The sequence below is a fragment of the Chionomys nivalis genome, chromosome 22 (assembly GCF_950005125.1).
Source record: "Chionomys nivalis chromosome 22, mChiNiv1.1, whole genome shotgun sequence".
NCBI classification, from domain to species: domain Eukaryota; kingdom Metazoa; phylum Chordata; class Mammalia; order Rodentia; family Cricetidae; genus Chionomys; species Chionomys nivalis.
In genome coordinates, this window is record NC_080107.1 from 47839294 (window position 1) to 47859385 (window position 20092).

The 20092-nt window shown below is 48.5% G+C and overlaps 1 protein-coding gene and 1 long non-coding RNA gene across 3 annotated transcripts in view; one reads left to right on the forward strand and one right to left on the reverse strand.

Annotated features, from left to right (window-relative positions):
• The window catches only part of Stxbp1 (syntaxin binding protein 1), a 61602-nt gene extending 59595 nt beyond the window's left edge, over nucleotides 1-2007 (reverse strand). The window contains exon 1 of one of the 2 annotated variants that reach the window (XM_057754487.1): nucleotides 1792-2007. In XM_057754487.1, coding sequence (XP_057610470.1) covers nucleotides 1792-1828 — 37 coding nt within the window. In that variant the 5' untranslated portion in view covers nucleotides 1829-2007. The remainder of the gene's footprint in view (nucleotides 1-1791) is intronic. The other variant, XM_057754489.1, reaches the window with a different exon arrangement.
• LOC130864306 (uncharacterized) lies at nucleotides 987-17614 on the forward strand. Its single transcript, XR_009055974.1, has 4 exons — nucleotides 987-1173; nucleotides 12410-12600; nucleotides 12724-13048; nucleotides 15924-17614. It is a non-coding gene; the product is annotated as an uncharacterized LOC130864306 (long non-coding RNA).
• The last annotated feature ends 2478 nt before the right edge of the window (nucleotides 17615-20092 follow it).

Here is a 20092-nt window from a genome sequence, read left to right on the forward strand (position 1 = left end):
ACTCTATCTTGTGTGGGGGGGGAGGGGTGTTCTATAATAAGTATTTTATTTTCGAATTAGTATTCAAATATAACACCTGGACGGAGTGAGGCATGACATTCCACCCCACACCTCTAACCCTTGAAAAGGAGGTATTAAGAGGAAACTATACATAGAAAGCAAGGGAATTATTTTTTACTTAAGTTGCAAGAAAATGGATACCAGGTTTTAAAAAAATTAATTAGCAATGATTTCACCAAGTCATTTAACTGCTCCAAACCTCAATATCTTTCCCATGGGTGAAAATGAAGATGTTGACATTAGCAAATCCCTGTGGATCCTCCCAGCCTTAAACACTGACTTCCCTCAGCAAACAGTTCAAGTAACCTTGGGTGCTAGTGTGAGCATTTAAAAAAAAAAAAAAATGTCCACTTTAGGTTTTTTGTAACAATTTCTTCTGATATACCCAAGCAGGAAACGCTGTACACGGCTAGATTCCACCAAGAGTGCTGTCCATATACCACTCAAAAAATAAGGGGAGGGCAGCTGCGCCACTCAACAGTTATGCTGCATGGGGGGAGGGGGGGAGGAAACTATCCTGAGAGGCTCACTGAAAAAGGAAACTGTAAATTTCCACCTCTCCTACAGGGAAAAGGCACTTTCATTTTCTCTTACTCTAAAAAGACAGCGAAAGCCACACAACCCTCACACGTTTTCATTATAAAAACGTGCCAAAATATTGAAGAGGCACTATTTTTCTACCTAGGTCACCCATCTTATTTGAGAACGCCGTATTTAAATACCCACAAGACACTCTCACGTCGACGCTCACCGTTCAATAAAAATAAATTGAAAAATGTCTGCTGGGCCTTTCATGCAAACCCATAAACAACCATATCTTTTCCGCAGCGACGCCCGGGGCCGAGCCCCGCAAGCAGCGCAAGCAGCGAGACTGCAGACTGCGGCGCTGGCGGGGCCACTCCTCCCGCGACACTATGAGGCTCCTTTCTCCCTCCGGATTTCGAAGGGTTCCGGACCCCGCTAAGACCCCGCCCTTGAAGTCCAGCCCCGGGAAGGGGAGGCGGAGAGAACCCCGCGGCCCCAGTCCGGCGGGAGCAGCGCCGCAGGAAAACCCTGCGTCCCCTCCCCAGCTGGCAGGAGTAGCCCCGGCGGCGTGCGCCCAGCAGCTCCCAGGTGGGTCTCTGCAGCGGGGGACAGCGCCCTGCTCTCCGGAGAGGGAGACAGGGAGGGAGGAGGACACAGGCCAGGCTTCGTTCGTCACGATTCACGAGGGAGGGTGGGAAAGAGGGAGGGATTGGAGACAGGGGGGTGGAAAGGGGAGGGGGAGCGGAATCAGGAGCTCTGAAAATGCAGAAGGCAAAGAAGGGAGACGGGAGAAAAGGAATGAGTGGAGAAGAGTTGGGTGCAGAAGGGTGATGCTGCAGAGGAGGCTAACGGGCTGGAGGGGATAAAGGTGCGGATGGGGGAGGGAGAGACGTGGTCTGGGGTGAAGAGGCAGAGAGAGGGGACGGGATGGGATGAAGGAGACATGGCGTGATGGAGATAAAAAGGAAAACGGGATGTTTATGAAGGCGAGGTGTGAGGTGGAGGAGGAGGGACGGGATGAAAATGAGATGGAGGAATAGAGACTGAGGAGGCGTCTAGGGTGAGAAGGACCGAGGTGAAGAGGGGATCGGGGAGAAGCGTGAGTCAGGGAAGCCTGCTGGCAGCAGCAAGCCAGAGGAGCTTCCCTCCTGGGAGGGCGACGCCTGGCTAACGGGTCCCACCGGCCAGCACCCCGATGCCACTTACTCTCTCCGACCACCGCCTTAAGGCCAATGGGGGCCATGGCGTTGTGCGAGTCTCCGGGCTCCGACGCTCCTCCCGCGACACCGTCACCTCCCCCGGGCCGCGCGCCCCGCTGTCTGCAGCTTGTCGCCCCGCAGCCGCACTGGGGACCGACTGACGCGCGGACTCGGCGCGGGGGCGCGACTCGGGCCAGAGCGAGGCTGCCTAGCGGCCACGGCGCGCGGTAGGGGCGGGGCGGCAGGGGCGGGGCCTCGCGTCAGCCGTCATCGTCACCCGCCGGCGCCCGCCAATCGTAGCACGGCCCGGGCGTGAAAGCCCCGCCCTCTAGGATGCGGATGGGCTCCAGGCGCGTCCTCCCCTGCGCTTTATGCGCGCTCCCGGGGCTCAGGGTCCTAAAATCCCCTGCATCAGCTCTGCCCTGGCAGCCAGGCCATGGGAATCTCCGGAAAGCCTGTGATGCTCTTTCTGTTTTCTGGGAGCCTTCCATCTGAACCCATTTCTGGCCACAACATAGGCTCACGGTATATTGAAACTATCCCTGTGTCTATTTACCCATCATTGATGGAGCGCTAAACTCTGTGCCACGCACCTTTCAGGCAACATTTCTTTTTTTCTTTTCTTTTCTTTTCTTTCTTTCCTTTTTTTTTTTTTTTTTTGTTTTGTTTGTTTGTTTTAAGACAGGGTTTCTCTGTGTAACAGCCCTAGCTGTCTGTCCTGGAACTAGCTTTTATAGACAAGGTTGGCCTCGAATTCACGAATGCTGGGATTAAAAACATGCGCCACTACCACCCAACGAAGATTGCTTTTGAAATATAAAAAAAGAGTGGGAGATGCATCTCAGTGTAGGACATTTGCTTGTTATATGTAAGGCCTCGAGTTTGAGGCCTGACAGTGAGAAATAAAACAAAATGCAATGGGCGTCAAAGAAAAACTTAACAAGCCCAGCTAATTTAAAAATTACAAAGGATGGGGCTAGAGAGATGGCTCCGTGGTTAAGAGCACTGACTGCTCTTCCGGAGGACCTGAGTTCAATTCCCAGTGCCCACAAGGTGGTCACAGCTGTCTTTGACTGTTGTCTGATGGTACCTAATACATACCCTCTTCTGGTGTGCATACATGCATATGAAACACCATATACAGTACATATATAAATAAATCTCTTTTTTTAATTTTTAAAGAAAAAGAAAAATCACAAAGAGCCTGGTGTGGTGGCACACACCTTTAATCTCAGCACTTGGAAGACAGAGACAGGAGGATCCCTGAATTTGATGTCAGCCTGTTCTACAGAACAAGTTCCAGGACAGCCAGGGCTACACAGAGAAGCCCTGTCTTGAAAAACCAAAATAATAATAACAATAAATATATATCACAAAGCTAGGTATAGTGGCGCACGCCTTTAATTCCAGCACTTGGGAGGCAGAGGCAGGTGGATCTCTGTGATTCCAGGACAGCTGGAGCTACATAGATCCCGTTTCAAAAAAAAAATCACAAAAGAGCAGCCTTTGAGATGGCTCAGTGGGTAAAGGCTCTTGTCATCTAGTCTGACAATCTAAGTTTGATCCCCAGAATCCACTTGGAGCAAAGAGAGAACATACTCCCACAAGCTGCCCTCTGACCTACACACACACACACACACACACACACACACACACACACACAGGCACTTGGTGCCACACACTAAGTAAATATAACAAAATTTTTACAACAGTTCTCTGGAACTGTTGTGCTATAGCATGTACACACACAACATACTCGTATATACACAATAATGACAAATTAATTTTTGTTTTTGTTTTTCAAGACAGGGTTTCTCTGTGGCTTTGGAGCCTGTACTGGAACTAGCTCTTGTAGACCAGGCTGGCCTCGAACTCACAGAGATCCGCTGGAATTAAAGGGGAGCACCACCACCGCCTGGCCCAACAAATTAATTTTTTAACCATAAAGGAGAGCTAGACATGGTGGGAAACATCTGTAATCCCAGCATCTAAGAGGTGGAGGCAGGAGACTTTCTGTGAATTTTGGCCAGCTTAAGCTACATGGTAATCCCCTGTCTCAAAAAAGCAAAACAAGTGGGCCTCCCAAAGTATGGCTCAGTGGGTAAAGGCATTTCCCAGCAGACCTGATAACACCGGAGCCCACATAAGGAGACAAGGTGAGAAATGACTCCACAAAGTTGTTCTCTGACCACACACCATGACAAGCATGAGACTCTTCATACATGATAACAATAAACACAAGCCAGCCAAAAACCAGGAGACACAGGAGTGAATCAGGGAATGTCCCATCAATGTAAACAGCCCTGTGATTGGGCCCTTTCTGCAGATCACTCAGAAAACAAGTGATTACTTCACCAACAAGGGGGCAGGAGAGATGGCTCAGCAGTTAAGAGCACTGGTTGTTCTTCCAGAGGACCAGGATTCAATTCCCAGCACCCACATAGTGGCTCACAACTGTCTGTAGCTCCAGTTCCAGGGAATCAGGCAGTTTCACACATGCTGGCAAAACACCAAGGCACATAAAAATAGATAAAAATCTTTAAAAAAAAAAAGACAGACAAGGACCCAGAGATTCAGAGAAATTTCATTGAGTAGTGACCAACTAGTAGCCCAAGTATTTTTAAAACAAATATTGTATTTATTTAGACAGGGTCTCACTATGTAGCACTGACTGGTCTGGAATTTACAGAAATACACCTGCTTCTGCCTCCTAGGTGCTGGGATTAAAGGTGTATACTACCACCCCCTGACATGTGATAATTTTTTTTAAACGGGGCTCTTGTAGCTCAGGCTGGCCTTCAGCTTGGTGTGTAGCTCAGGATAACCTTCAATCTCTCAGTCTCCTGTTGCCACGTCCCAGAAGCTGGGATTATAGGCCAGCACCACCATACCTGATTTACGTCACACTCAAGAACAATGCTACTGGAGAGATGGCTCAGCGGTTAAGAACACTGACTGTTCTTCCAGAGGTCCTGAGTTCAATTCCCAGCAATCACATGGTGGCTCACAACCATCTGTAATGAGATCTGGTGCCCTCTTCTGGGGTGCAGGTATGCACACAGGCAGAACACTGATTACATAATAAATAAATAAATCTTTAAAAAAAAAAAAAAGAACAATGCTAAGCAATCAGTTGACCAACTGAGCAAGAGCCCCTAATAATACAAGGCTGTAATTTGAATTCCGCACCACTGTCCCATACTGTACAACAAGAAAAGAAGCTAAACCCTAAGGAGGAATGTTCTAAGGTCATAAAGTAAACTGTGGCTAAACCTAAGGGACAGTATGTTCTAGTTCAAGACACCAGTGCCAGGGTGAGATTTGACCCTGTGCTCATATAGTGTTGGTAGGATCATCTTGATTAGGTTGGCCTCTGGGCACGCCTGTGACTAGTTTAACTGATATGGGAAGGCCCATGTTGTAGGGAGGCCAATAGTTTGTTTCTGGGCCGCCTGGCAGCTCAGACCCGAAATAATCACACAGAAAATATTAATTAAATCACTGCTTGGCCCATTAGCTCTAGCTTCTTACTGGCTAACTCTTGCATATTAATTTAACCCATTTCCATTCATCTGTGTATCACCATGTGGCAGTGGCTTACTGGGTAAAGTTCCCCAGAGTCTGTCTGGGGCGGGGAGGGGGAGGATATGGTTTCTCTCTGACTCTGCCTTCTTCCTCCCAGCATTCAGCTTAGTTTTCCCTGCCTACCTAAGTTCTGCCCTATCAACAGGCCAAGGCAATTTCTTTATTCACCAATGGTATTCACAACATACAGAGGGGAATCCCACATCAGGCCACCCACTGTGGGTGGCACCATCCCGTAGGCTGTGAGCTAAGGGCAAATATTCACTGCTTTCTGCCTCCTGGCTGTGGCCACAATGTGACCAGCCATCTTTAGCTCCTACCATTTTGCCTACACTGCCCTCATGGACTTCCCCTTGAATTGAGTCAAAATAAATCTCTTCCTTAAATTCACTTCGTCAGCTATTTAACCACAGCAACAGGAAGAGGAACCCAGACATTTGGCCTCTATCCTTAAGAACCTTTTCCTTCCTTCCTTGGGGGAAGGTACAATATGTCTTCCCTCCAAGTCTCAGTTCTGCTTGGCTTACAGAACACATTGGTAGATTGTGGGTGCATCTGGAGAAGGAGATAGTGTGTGTAACTTGAGGGAACCCCGGGTACAGTTGTGAGACCACATGCTCCTTCCTTAGCCAGCTGGCATGGAAACGTCACAGTTAATGCGTCTACCACAGAGGCATGAAGTAGAAGCTTGAGAAACCCTTATTCTTAAGGAGCAGGAACGTTGGGACTCCACTGCCATTCATCCAGTCAAGTGGGCCAGTAAGGGTTAACTGAGAGCCATCAGATGCCCAAGCCAGGTGCTGTACACGAGGCGAGGCGTGAGGCCTGCCCTTGAGGGACTGGTGGCAAGGACAGATAGCATTGGAAGAGTTCGTGCATTCTGAAAAATGCTGGAACAGAAACAGTGTCTGTGACCAAGGAACTGGCGAGGCTGCAACCAGAGTGGGCTCCCTGAGCCAAGGAAAAGGGAGGAGGGGGTAGGAGAGCATCCTGGCAAAGGCACGGTAGGTGCAAAAGCCCAGCAACAGAAAGGAACTTGGCTTCTCCAGGAAAGGGGGGTCTGTTGTGACTATATCAGAGAGTTTGAGGGTCAGGCTGGAAGGCGGAGCTCCAGGGGTGGACCTGGCTGCTGTGCTCAGAGATGTCCAGGAGGCGTGGTCTTCTGTGCCAGGGACCTCCTCAAATACGGCAAATAGCTCCTTATTTTCCATAGGAGGAGAGACCAAAAAAGACTGTTCTCTGCAGGTGTGTATACCTGGGAAGTCACTTGGTGATGGCTAACGTCAGAATGGGTGCTAGTTTCAAAATGATAGTTCAAAGGGCAAATGGAAAGACAAACTGTAAACTCCCCAAGGAGCCCTGACTTTGGTGGGTGCCGGCTCCTATAATCCCAGCACTTGGGAGGTGGTGGAGGCAAAGGAAGGGAAGAAACAAGAGTTTGGGGTGATCCTTTTATTCTTGGCTACATAGCAAGTTTGAAGGCAGCCGGAACTTATATACAATCCTATCAGAAAAATAAAGATCTCTACCCTGACTTTGAGATCATGCTGAACATAGAATCTATCACCTGGCCACGACTTCCTGACATCTCTGAGCCTCAGTTTCCCCATCTGTGAAGCCTCTCAAGGCGCCTCTGAGGATCCAGGACAATGACAAACACAAAAATGTCCAATCAATCCCAGGCAGACAACACACACTCTATATTTAGTGGGGAGAGTGTGGAGACAAAGTCTCCCTAGGTAACCCAAGCTGGCCTCAAACTTCTGCTTCAGGCTCTTGAGGCCTGGGATTGTGGACCCAGCTGTCTGCATTCTGCGTTGGCTGAGAGTTCCACACCGCACAAAACAGACTGGTGTCCAGTGGGGCTCTGATCCTGTGGCCCCGTGGAGGACTGCAGAGCCCAGAACGCAGTCCCAAAGCCCTAGCGGAAGCAGGGGTTTGGTTATGCGGGCAGCTTGTTATGAGTTCATCAGCAACGACAACCAGATCACCTCGGGAGTTTGGGCCCAATTAGCTTCACTGTCCATCGCTTCATCTTAGCCCTGGACCAGACCGGGCTGATTCCGCGGGACGCTTAGAGGTCTGACCTCCCCCGCCAGCAGAGGCGCAGGTGCGCCTACAATTACGCATGCGTGGCCCGCAGCCTCTGCAGAGCCTTCTGCAGACCTGCAGCTGGCGTGGGAAGAATCTTATGATTTACGCTCGGGTCACGTGATGGGGAAGAGCTGGCCAGATGAACAGGATGCTAGGAGGTGAAGAGGTTGGGGCTGAGGGCAGTTTACGAGGGAGCTGCCTGGAGGATCCGAGAGTAAGAAAACACATTAGCAAGAAATAGGAATGGGTGAATTAAAGAGAGAAGCAACCGCGTGCAGCGGTATAGATCAAGCCCTGAGTGCAGAGTGTGAGCCACTTCTCTCGCCGCCACCTGGGGCTTACTCCTGCCTGCCTCTGTCGCCAGCTGCGTTCTTTTGTGCCCACTCCACCTCTCCCTCTGACTGCTGTCACCATTCCCAGCACCGGTTTTTGCTTTTTCTCCTCTGCACCGTTTTAGCAACAATTTCTTTCTTTAAAAAAAATACACACATTTATTTATTTGTTTATTTATTCATTCATTCGTGTGTGTGTGTGTGTGTGTGTGTGTGTGTCCTCGCAGGTGCATTTGTGGGGTTCAGGAGATAGCTTGTGTGAACTGGTTTACTCTTCCACCATGTGGGATCAAGGAATCCAAAAGGTTAGCAGATAGGGCTACAAATGCCTTTACCGATGGAGCCATCTTTCTGGCCTAGGAGCAGTCTCTCAAGCCAAGGGGAGAGGGCTGGAGAGACGGCCCAGCAGTTAATAGCAGGGGCTGCTCTTCTGGAAGGCGGGGGTTTGATTCCCAGCACCCACACACCAGCATATACCCCTCTGTAAGTCCAGTTCCAGGGGATCTGATGACTTCCAACCTCCTCTGACTCCTGCATGTTCCTGGTGCACATGCATGCACTCAGACACATACACATAAAATAAATGGTTCTTGGTTGTTTGTTTTTCTGTTTTAGAGACAGGGTTTCTCTGTGTAGCCCTGGCTGTCCTGGAACTTGCTCCGTAGACTAGACTGGCCTTGAACTCACAGAGATCTGCCTGCCTCTGCATCCGAGTGCTGGGATTAAAGACTTGCTCCACCACTGCCCAGCTAAAATAAATGTATTAAGAAGGAAAACATAATGTCTCAGCCTTGTCACCCACTCATACACATACACACAGACCTGCAAAGAAGAGCTGGGCCTGTGGCTCTGGAGACTGGGACTTTGCCCTCAGGCTGACAAGCGTGTGTGTGTGCGTGTGTGTGTGTGTGTGTGTGTGTGTGTGTAAGAGTAAAAGGGGGAGAGGGAGGGAAAGAGAGAGAGGGAGAGACGGAGGGAAGGAGAGAGAGAGAGATTAAGATGAAATATCATATTTTCAAGAACCTAGGGCAGGATCTCAAGTTCAAAGGACTGCAGAGGCCAGGCAGCTGTGAATGACAGGGTAGATGTGACCCACCTCAGAGTATATGCTTTGCCTAGGCAACAATCCTAATTTCCACAGAGATTGTAAAAGAAACTATCTAACACCTCTGGATGTTTAAATGTTGCAGTAGATGGGTGGAGGGCAGATAGACAGTGTCTCATGCTACCTAGGGCTGACCTTGAACTTTCTATGCAGTAAAGTTAAACTTGAACTCCAAAGCTTCCTTCCTTCACCTCCCAAGTGCTGGGATTATCAGTGTGGGCCACCACATCCAGGCATGCAATGGGATTTTTAGATTTTTTTTTCTAAAAGCATTTAATCAGCCAGGTGGTGGTGTCGCACACCTTTAATCTCAGCACTCAGGAGGCAGAGGCAGGTGGATCTCTGTGAGTTTGAGGCCAAGCTGGTCTACAAGAGCTAGTTCCAGGACAGCCAAGGCTACACACAGAAACCCTGTCTCAAACAAACAAAACACTGAATTACACGTATGTGTATGTCTATGTATGGTTCTGTGCATGTGAGTGCAGGTGCCCTCAGAGGCCAGAGGAATCAGATTTCCCTGCGTCTGGAGTGACAGGTAACTGTGAGTCACCTGGAAACCAACTTTAGAGTCCTTTGCAAAACCAGTAACTGATTTTAACAGCTGAGCTATTTATTTAGCCCTTGCTAGAGAGATGGAAACAGTGCAAGATCCCCCAGCCCTGTACCCTTCAAATTCAAATGTTGATACTACTGGGGGGGGGGCAAACACATCAGAGAGTCACATTCATCCCAAGGCTACCTGCTTTAAAACTCAGGGGACTGGAAGGCTTCCTTCTGAAGGAAGAGAAGCCAGTAACTGATAAACCCAATTCACACAGCGCCCCCTGGTGGGCACAGCTTTGCAGACGCGTGAGATGTGACAAGCTCGTGGTCCCTCTGCTCAGCCTGGCCCTGGCTAGGGACAGTGGGGCCAGCACTTTGCGTGTACTGAGGACTAAGTCTATAGACACGGGTAGCTCACTTTTGCCTGAGACAAACCCCAGAACAAGGAGAAGCAGAAAGAAAAAGGAAACGTGCAAAAGCCACACATTAGAAGTCTCAGTGGACTCCACCACAGAAGGCTTAAAGCTGTTTTACTGGTTTGGAAAAATTAACTTGGCAGGTTTTACACCTTGGGTATCAAAAAACAATTCCTGTCTTTTACATCGATGAACTCGTTGAGTCCCTGAGGAAGTTTGCTTTCCAAGAGAAGGAAATGGTTTTGTTTTCTTCTTCTGTGTTTTATTTCTGATCATTTTGGCATTTGAAATGAGCCTGGACACTGAGAACAAGAGGAAGTCAAATCTAATCAATAATAAAATAATTGTTGTTGTTGTTGCTGGAGACAGGGTTCCTCAGCATAGCCCTGACTGTCCTGAAACTCACCCCGTAGCCCTCGAACTCGGAGGTCCTCCTGCCTCTGCCCCCTGAGCGTAGGGATTAAAGGCGCACACCACCACCGCCAAGTTTATTTATTTTTTTTTTTGGTGTGTGTGTACAAACCCACCACAGCAAGTGTTCAGAGGTCAGAGGACAACTTGCAGAAGCTGGTTCTCTCCTTCACCGTAAGTGTCCTGATAATCAAACTCAGGGCATCAGGCTTGGTGCGAGCACCCCTTACCCACTAAGTCATTTCACTGCCCGAGTTCTTATTGATTTTTTAACTCTCACTTTATATGTATGGGTGTTTTGCCTGGTGTCTGAGCCAAGCCCAGAGAGGGTATCAGATCCCCTAAAATGAGAGTTACAGATGGTTGTGAGTCACCTTGTGGGGCACTGGGGTTCAAAGCCTGGTCCTCTGGAAAGAGCAGCCAGTGCTCTTAACCTCTGAGTCATTTTTCCAGCCCCCCAAATCTTATTTTATTTTGGTGTTTCATTTTTTGTTTGTTTGTCTTTGTTTTTGTCCCAACTACTATATGACCGTGCTATTCCTAGATATCTCTTGATATCTCTTTTGGTTTAAGAGCGTTCTGGAAAAACAACTGAAACACAAAGGCAGCCATGTGTGAACACCTCAGTGGAGGCTAAATGTATTTCCTGGATTGTTGGTGTGTGGCCTTTTCTTCCCTGACTATTGCACTTTCCTTCCCTTCCACAATTGCCTGTTGTGCCGCCCCAACTTCCCTCATAACTCTGACATCAACAGTCCCCTCCCCATCTCTCAGAATGACAGTCCTTAAATAACCCTGATTTGGTGCTGTGCAAAAGGTAAACATCCATGTATTGTTTTAATCTTGACAGTGATCGAAAATAGAAGTGTCAGGAATGAAGGATCCTGCTGGTCACACAGGAGGTGGCTTAGGCGAGGTCATCAGCCTCATTGCTCCCACCTCCCTCTCAGGAACGGGTAGGACTTGGGTGACAGAGGATGAGAAGACCACATGGAGGCTGGCCCACTATACAGTAGGCCAGGCTCCTAATTTTGGTGTTCTTTTCGAGGGAGCCCCCAAATTATTGAAGCTCTAAGATCCCCCAAACCTGACTTTGCCCTGGCTCTGTGTGTCTCTGTGAGGAGGAGGAGAGATTGTATAACCGTTTCCTCCATGACTGAAACTCTCCACCCTTCAGGGAAGCTCCTGAAGCAAGAAGGCAAACAACTCAAAATAGCTTCAGGAAGTCCCTGAAATGGACCAGAATCACTAGGCCCCGTCCTGCCAGAGTAAGCAATAGAAGCTGAGAGTTCCTGAGACTTGCTGATATAGGTGCCAAGACTCTCAGAGGTGGAAGGTCGCCCAGCTCCCTGGAGGAGTAACCAGCAGAGCTGCTGGGGACAGATTTAGACCACAGTCACTTGGAAAGGACACTCCTTCCTGTTGTGCAGCCTGCAGGCTGTGCAGTGTGCTCCAGATTTCCCACCCTTTGTGAGCCACCCCCATGCTGGGGTGGGCCTTGGTGGAGAAGCTGTCTTTGTGTCATTTCTGCTCCTGTAAGAAACCCACCCCAGTGGAACTCTGGTTCACCAAGCCATACTTCAGTCTGTCGTGAGTTCCCTGTCCGGGGTAATTAGATGTGTGTGTGCATCTGCCTAGGAAGGGTTTTGTCACACAACAGTGTCCCCATTACACCCAGAAGGCATCACTGTAATCAGAAGACGATCATCAACACTGCTAACCCTCTCTTCGGCAACCCAGGCATGTGGATACATCACCCGCCCCCTTCCCACTCCCCTCTCCTAGCTCTGTGTCCTGAAAAGCTCTCAGCACACCCAGGGAAGAAAGGTTCCTCCCGACAGCACTAAACACAGGCTGCCTTTCTAGCCCCCTACAGGCTTCCCGACTCCCCCACACTCCTCCTTCCCTCCCTTCAGTCTTTGTCTCCGTGTTCCCACCTCTGCTTTCCACTCATCCATGCCGTCTTCTCTCTCACTGCTCACCCCGGAGCCAGGAGCCAGGCCCAGCTGGGGATGTGGCAGAGGGTTCCCTGCCCACAGGCAGGCAGAGATCTGGGGCCCCCTTAGCTCTCTGGGAACCGATGCTCTGGGTTTGCCTCTGTGTTTTGATTGAACCTGGCCAGTTCTTTCTTCCTTCTAGAAAGGACTTTCTCCGTGTGCAGAGACCTGGGCCCTGGGCTCCTTGGCCTACTGGTTTCTCTCCCGGAATCAGGAAAAGACAGACAGAGGACATTCCTAGAGACCATGAGTGTGGCCCAGTACTCATCCTCCCTACTCGCTTCACTGGACGTGTCTTAGGTCCTGCCTTAGGTCCTGCCACTGGGAGAGCAGGTGAGAAGGCTTTGGGTCCCTGTCTGGTTGTCCGTTACTGGCAGCTGGCTGCCCCTTGTGCATCTCCACCCTCCTCCTATGCTGCCCTCCTAATTCCCAAGGCACTCACTCCCTTCTTTCCAGGTTGTGGTATTAAGCTCCCTTGAAAACATCACAGCCTCGCCCTGGGTCCCCAGAGAAGCTGCTAGGACAGATGTTTGGTTCCCAGAGCAAAAGTAGCGGCCAAAGAACAGAATGGATTCCCAACAATCTGAAGACATCTGTTTGCTGCATCTCACCCAGGGGCTTCCCGCGCCTTCAGGAGCATCAGCAGACCACCCAGGAGCTGTTTCAGGAAGTTTAAAACTGGTTCTCCACCAGGACTCACTGATAGCCTCAGGATATTCCTCTAACCTCAACTTCCTGTGCTGAGGCCCGTGAAGAAGGAAGGAAGAAGACTGAATCCCAGGTCAGGCCCATCTCTTTCCCCCGTGTTTTCTGTACTTGCTTTACTTGTTTATTTTGGTGTATGTGTATGCATGTTCATACACAAATGCACATAGGGTGGCGTGTGCTTTTGGAGGCCAGTGATTTACGTCCTGTCTTCCTCAATTATTCTCTGCCTTTCCCTTTGGAGACAGGGTCTCTCACTAAACCCAGAGCAGACTGGCTGGCCACCACGCTCCGGGAATTCTCCTGTCTCCACCTCCCCGGCACTGGGATTACAGCACTGCACCACCAAATGCGACCTTTCATTCTTTTCCTTCTGAGATCTCGCTGTACAACCCTGGTGGGTCTGGAGCTCCTATGTAGACCAGGCTGGCCTCAAACTCATGAAGATCCACCCCCACCCCACCCCATGCTACCTCTGCCTCCCGAGTGCTGAGATTAAAGGCGTTCAACTCTATGCTCTATTCTGAACCCAAAGTGAGTTCAGAACCCTAACTTAGGCCCTCATACCTACCAGCAAACACCTTACTGACAGCCATCTCCAGAGCCTGATCATTTATTTGTCATATATGTGAAAGGTCTTACCATACAGCCTGGGGTAGCAGTGAACTCTGAATCCTCCTGCCTCAGCCTCCTCCTGGAGTGCTGGATGATAGATGTGAGAATATATATATATATAGTTTTTTGTTTGTTTGGCTGGTTGGGGGTTGGTTGAGGTTTGTTGTTTCGAGACAGAATATCGCCACGTAGCCCTGGCTGGCCAGAACTCACTATGTAGAGAATGCTGGCCTTGGCCTTGAGCTGCTTTCTTCCTTTAAAAAAAAAAAAGAGAGAGAGAGAGAGAGAGACTTTTAAATTTTCTGTGTATGAGGACTGGAGAGATGACTCAGCAGACTCAGCAGTCAAGAGCACTCACTGCTCTTCCAGAGAAGCCAGGTTCAATTCCCAGCACCCACATGGCAGCTAGCAACACCTGTAACTCCGGGATCTGATGCCCTCACACAGACACACGTGCAGACAAAACACTAGTGCACCTGTAACTCCGGGATCTGATGCCCTCACACAGACACACGTGCAGACAAAACACTAGTGCACCTGTAACTCTAGGATCTGATGCCCTCACACAGACACACGTGCAGACAAAACACTAGTGCACCTGTAACTCTAGGATCTGATGCCCTCACACAGACACACGTGCAGACAAAACACTAGTGCACCTGTAACTCCGGGATCTGATGCCCTCACACAGACACACATGCAGACAAAACACTAGTGCACCTGTAACTCTGGGATCTGATGCCCTCACATAGACACACGCGCAGGCAAAACACTAGTGCACATAAAATAAAAATAAATTATTTTTAAATTTATGTGTATGAATGTTTTACTCACATGTATGTCTGTGTATCATGTACACCCTAGAAGTGGAGTTATGGACAGTAATGAGCTGCCGTGTAAGTGTTGGGAATCAAATACAGGTCCACTGCAAGAACAATACCTATGCCGGGCAGTGGTGGCACACGCTTTTAATCCCAGCACTTGGGAGGGAGAGGCAGACAGATCTCAGTGAGTTTGAGGCCAGCCTGATCTACAAAGCAAGTTCCAGGACAGCCAGGACTGTTACACAGAGAAACCCTGTCTCAAAAAACCAACAAAAATTAAGAGTCCAAGGACAACTTTGGCTACCTAGTGAGTTCAGGACTAGCACAAAACATTGTTTGAACGTACAAAAAAACTAAATAATAGTAAAATATAAGCAGCTATAACATCAGGGTGACAATAAGACAGAACGTCTCTGTGTTAAAAACTCATAGGCCTCTTTCATTCTGGTGTCTGGTTCTTCTAAATGGGTGGATAGATACTAAGGGTGACAGAGAAGTCGAAAGAGGAAATCTGAGACCCTCCACTTTTTACGGGGAGAGGGGGATGACTAGCCTATCCCTGGAACCATATCAGCATTCTCTTTCACAGCTCTGGAAAGAGGAGACCCAGTGGGAAACCACTGTCCAGACGTAGGCTGACTCTGCCATCTGCTGGTGGCAGGAGGAACGGCAGGAGCTTGAGGGCTTCTCGGACCCTTGGGAACTAAGTAGAATCTCAGGCTTCACCACTGGGCGGCGCACTCAGTCCTTGTGTTACATTTTTTACTGTTCCATCCATCAACCCATGTGCTGCAGGCTGGGACTGTCTCAGGTGGCCACACTTCTCCTGGTCCTTCAGTTCCTTCAGGCCTCTGGAGGCCGACTTGACCGTGACAGCAGAGGTGGTGATGTAGGCCCAGGACCCCACCAGGCACCGTTTTCATGCAAACCCCGGAAACAGGTGCTGCACATGGCCCTGTCTTCTCTTACCAGAGAAGAGGCAACCGTACTTGGCTTGCTGGCCAATTTCGAGTTTCTTCACCATTCTCCAGAAGGAGGCACCATGGCTGGTCCTGTATTTCCCTGCCGTACTTCTTGATGTATTTCGCCATGTCACTGGGACACAAGAGAAAACCTGTGACATCCTTTTCTGAGTCTGGCTTATTCCAGATAACAGGATGATCACCAGTCTATTCTACTTCCTCTCTGGTTCCATTGTGCTGCCTGCAAAGGACAGGATTTTGTTCTTTATGGCTGAAAAAGAGTTCATTGAGGGGCTGGCAAGACGTCTCGGCAGGTGAAGGTGCTGTATTCATTTTTTAGTGGACACTGCAACTGGTTCCATACCTCGTATTTGAGTTGTTCTATATAAACATGGACACACAGGTGTCTCTGTAGCACGTTGACATAAATTCCTTTAGGTAATAGGGGTTATTACTAATAATTTTAGCTTTTGAAAATATTAGTTCACCAGATAGTTTTTCAGGTTCTGGCACTTGAAGCCAACACTGACAACTTTAATTCTGTCTCCAGGACCCACACGGCAGAGGGAGAGAACCAGAGAACCGACTTCTGCAAGTCTCCTCTGACGTAGGCACTGATGCCACGACATGTTTGTGGCCACACAAGTACATACACACAAAATACATACACACAAAATAAGTCAATAAATAAATAAATACATAGCTTTAAAAAATTATTGCCAGGTGGTGCTGGTGCACACCTTTAATCCCAGCCCTCGGGAGGTAGAGGCAGGTGGATCTCTGTGAGTTTGAGGCAAGTGTGGTCTACAGAGTGAGTTCCAGGACAGGCTCCAAAGCTACAATGAGAAACACTGTCTCAAAAAAAAAAAAAAAAAGAGGAAACAATAAATTTTTATGCATATGGATGTTTTGTCTAGATGTAAGTCTGGGCATCACTTGCCTGGCACCTAGGGAAGTGTATTTGGCCTCCTGGAACTGGAGTTACTGCCCATGTAGGTGATGAGAACTTGAACCCAGGACTGAAAGAGCAACCAGGGCTCTTAACCACTCAGTCATCTCTCCAGCTAGCAGTTCCACAATTTTGGCCTAGTATTCATGACCTGGGTTTGTATCTCCAGCACTGCAATATGCTGTGTATTATGAATACATTTTGCATTAGATAATTATTTGTCTTGACTACTGAGGTTTTGCCACACTCCCTCAAATTTTGCACCCTAAATGTTAGGCACCTCTCTTGCTTCCTTTTCCTACAACTTCACTCGGTATGTATCTGTTTATTATTGGGACAGGGTCCCATGTAGCCCAGGCTGACCTCAAACTTAATATGTACTTGAGGATGACTTAAATTCCTGACCCTCTTACCTACCCCTGGGATTATGGCCTGAGCCACCTTGCCCAACTCTCCTATAGCTTTGTCCTCCTAAGGTCTGGACTCTTCACCTCCTTTCTCACCTCGTCAGAGGGCCTTACCTCTGCCATGCAGCCATCAGCAAAAATCCCTCTCCTTTTCCTTTTTGATCTGGGCCAGGCAGCTTTGCTACCAGATCAGAGAGTCGCTGCCCTTGGGCAGCTGCTAAATAAGAAGGCACACGATGGCATAGTTACAAGACCTGTTGCTGTCTTTAGCCAAAATCTCACTGTGTATTTCATCCTCCTGCCTCAGCATCCTTAACGCTGGGGTTACAGGTGTCTAGGCCACCTGTGACTGCTGTAGAATTCTGATGACCCTAGGAAGGGACCCATCTGGGGTTGTAGGGACAAAGAACCTGGAAGGCCTCTGCCTCAGTTCCCATCCATGTAATCTGCTGCGTCCATGCCTGAACAAGTCCTAAGTCACTGTTGCTAAAATTCCTGGGGGAGACTTAAATGATGGGTCCCTCCCCTCAAGTTCTCAACAGCAAACCAAGGTGTGAGGCCATCAAAGTTCTCGCTGGCACCAATGATGAGTTTGTCTGACTTACAGAGTGCATTTGAGAGGTCACACCTTCCTGGTCTAGGAGGCAGCCTGAAGTTGGACACTGGACTGGGGAAGAGCACGATTCACACAACAATGGTCTCCTGGGACATTGCTGCAGCCTGGTGCCCAGGTGGCCTCAGACTTCAAGGCCATGCAGGAGGGGAAAGTGAATTGTAAATCAAACCCTGGGTACCTGGAATCTGAAAATCTGGACTCTGATCTTATTTATTTATTTATGCTCTTTTAGATTTATTCATTTTACATGCATATGTGTGTGAGCCAGCTTGGGTTTATGTGTATTCCATGTGTGTGCAGGAACCTGTAGCAGTCAGAAGAGGATTCTGATCCCCTGAACTGAACTTACAGGTAGTTGTGAGCTGTCCACTGTGGGTGCTTGGTATGAACTACATACAGGTCCTGTGCAAGAACCATGAATAAGCTAAAAAGCTGAGCCGTCTCTACAGGCTCCATTATTATTCATTTGTTTATTTAAATTTTATTTATGGGGCTGGAGATGGAGAGATGGCTCAGAGGTTAAGAGCACTGACTGCTCTTCCAGAGGTCCTGAGTTCAATTCCCAGCAACCACATGGTGGCTCACAACCGTCTGTAATGGTGCCCTCTTCTGGCCTACAGGCATACATGCAGACAGAACACTGTATACATACATACATACATACATACATACATACATACATACATACACAAATAAATAAATCTTTAAAAAATTATTTATTCTATGTAGATGAGTGCTCTATCTGCATGTACACCTGCATGCCATAGATGATTATGAGCCATCTTGCTGGCTCAGGGCTCTATTGTTTCCTTAGTCTTTTTCTGCTTAGGATGTTGCCAGGCTTCTGACCATAGTCCTTGGGTCTCTCGTGGGCAGCCCCCACTTCAGCTTCCACCATCTTAGTGGCCTCTGTGCTACCCAGCCTGCCTTGGGGGATGGCCAGGACTTCACACTAAAGTTTGTCCCTCCCCCACCCATTGGACATCCTGAGCACCTCTGAGGGTCCTTGCTGTCCTATATTCTCCTGCCTCTCTTCCAAGTCAGTCTGTCTGGCTGATCCTTTGGCTCCTTTGTAGCATGGATTAGAAACTGTTGCTAAATGAATGAGAGAAGGCTTGGGTGAAGCTTGGTGCTATGGCCCTTGCCTGGCATGTGTGAGGCGTGGGTTCGATCCCTAACACCTCAGACATATATGTGTAGTAACTAGCCAGATGTGGCAGTACATCTGGATCAGGAATTTAAGGTCATCCTTCATCCACCCCAATATAGGGACTTTATACTAACCTGGGATACACGAGACCTTGAAAACAACAGGTGGGGGGGGGGGCAGAGTCAGCGTGAAGTGCACTGCTTGCCCTCAGAGGAGCTAGCACGAACGGCCCACAGTGACGAAGCCTGGAAGGTATATGGAGCAGCTAGAGGGATCGTGCAGCATTCATGTGGACGTGAGGTAGGACAGGCATTTGGAAAAGAAGTTTGGTGATTTCTAGTAACACAAGTACTTCCTCTATGAGCAAAAATTTCCATCCTTGGCTCTTGATGCAAGACAGATGAAAATGTGCTCATCATAAGACTTCTAGACACATAGTCACGAAGTATTCATAGCTCCAAACCTAAATATCCAACAGGAGACTAGATCTAGAGAGACTCTGTAGTGTGTCCACACAGGAGAACGCTAAAGCAATGGGAAGGAGGGGACTACCAGCAGGCAGCAGCATGCATTCCCCTCAGGAACACTGTTGGGCAAGAGGCCAGCCAGGACAAAACAGCCAGGTGTGGTGGCCCGCGCCCTGAATCCCAGCCTTCAGGAGGCAGAGGCAGAATGGATCTCTGTGAGTTTGCGGACAGTCTGATATACTTAGGGAGTTCCAGGCTAGCTAGGGCTACACAGTGAAACCCTGTCTCCCAAAATATATAATAATAGCATTGCATTATTGTTTAATCCTATTTATATGAACTTCTAGGACAAACAAAATTGTTTTATTATGATAAATGTCAAAAGAGTGGTTATCTCAGCCGGGCTGGGATGTCGCACGCCTTTAATCCCAGCACTTGGGAGGCAGAGACAGGCGGATCTCTGTGACTTTGAGGCCAACCTGGTCTACAGAGTGAGTTCCAGCACAGCCAGGACTGTTACACAGAGAAACCATGTCTCTAAAATCCCTCCCCCCAAAAAGAGTGGTTATCTCCAGACATATAATTCAATTTTAGCACACTGGAGGCTGAGGCAGGTGGGTCTCTGTGAGTTCAAAACCAGTCTGTTCTATACAGCAAGTTCTAAAACAGCCATAAAGACCCTATTCTTTTTTTTAATTAAAATATTATTTTATGTATATGAGTGTTTTTCTTGCATGTATGTCTATACCACGTGTATGCCTGGTGCTCATGGAAGCCAGAAGAGAGCATTGGATCACCTCAACTAGAGTTACAGACGGTGATGAGCTGCTATGTGGGTGTGGGAATTGAACCCAAGTCCTTTGGAAGAGCAGACAGTGCTCTTAACCACTGAGCCCTTTCCCCAGCCCTAAGACCCTATTTTTTTTTTAAGATTTTATTTATTATGTATACAATACAGTGTTCAGCCTCCATGTAGGACTGCAGACCAGAAGAGGGCACCAAATCTCATTGTAGATGGTTGTGAGCCACCATGTGGTTGCTGGGAATTGAACTCAGCACCTTTGGAAGAGCAGTCAGCGTCTTTAACCTCTGAGCCATCTCTCCAGCCCCCAAGACCCTATTCTTAAAAA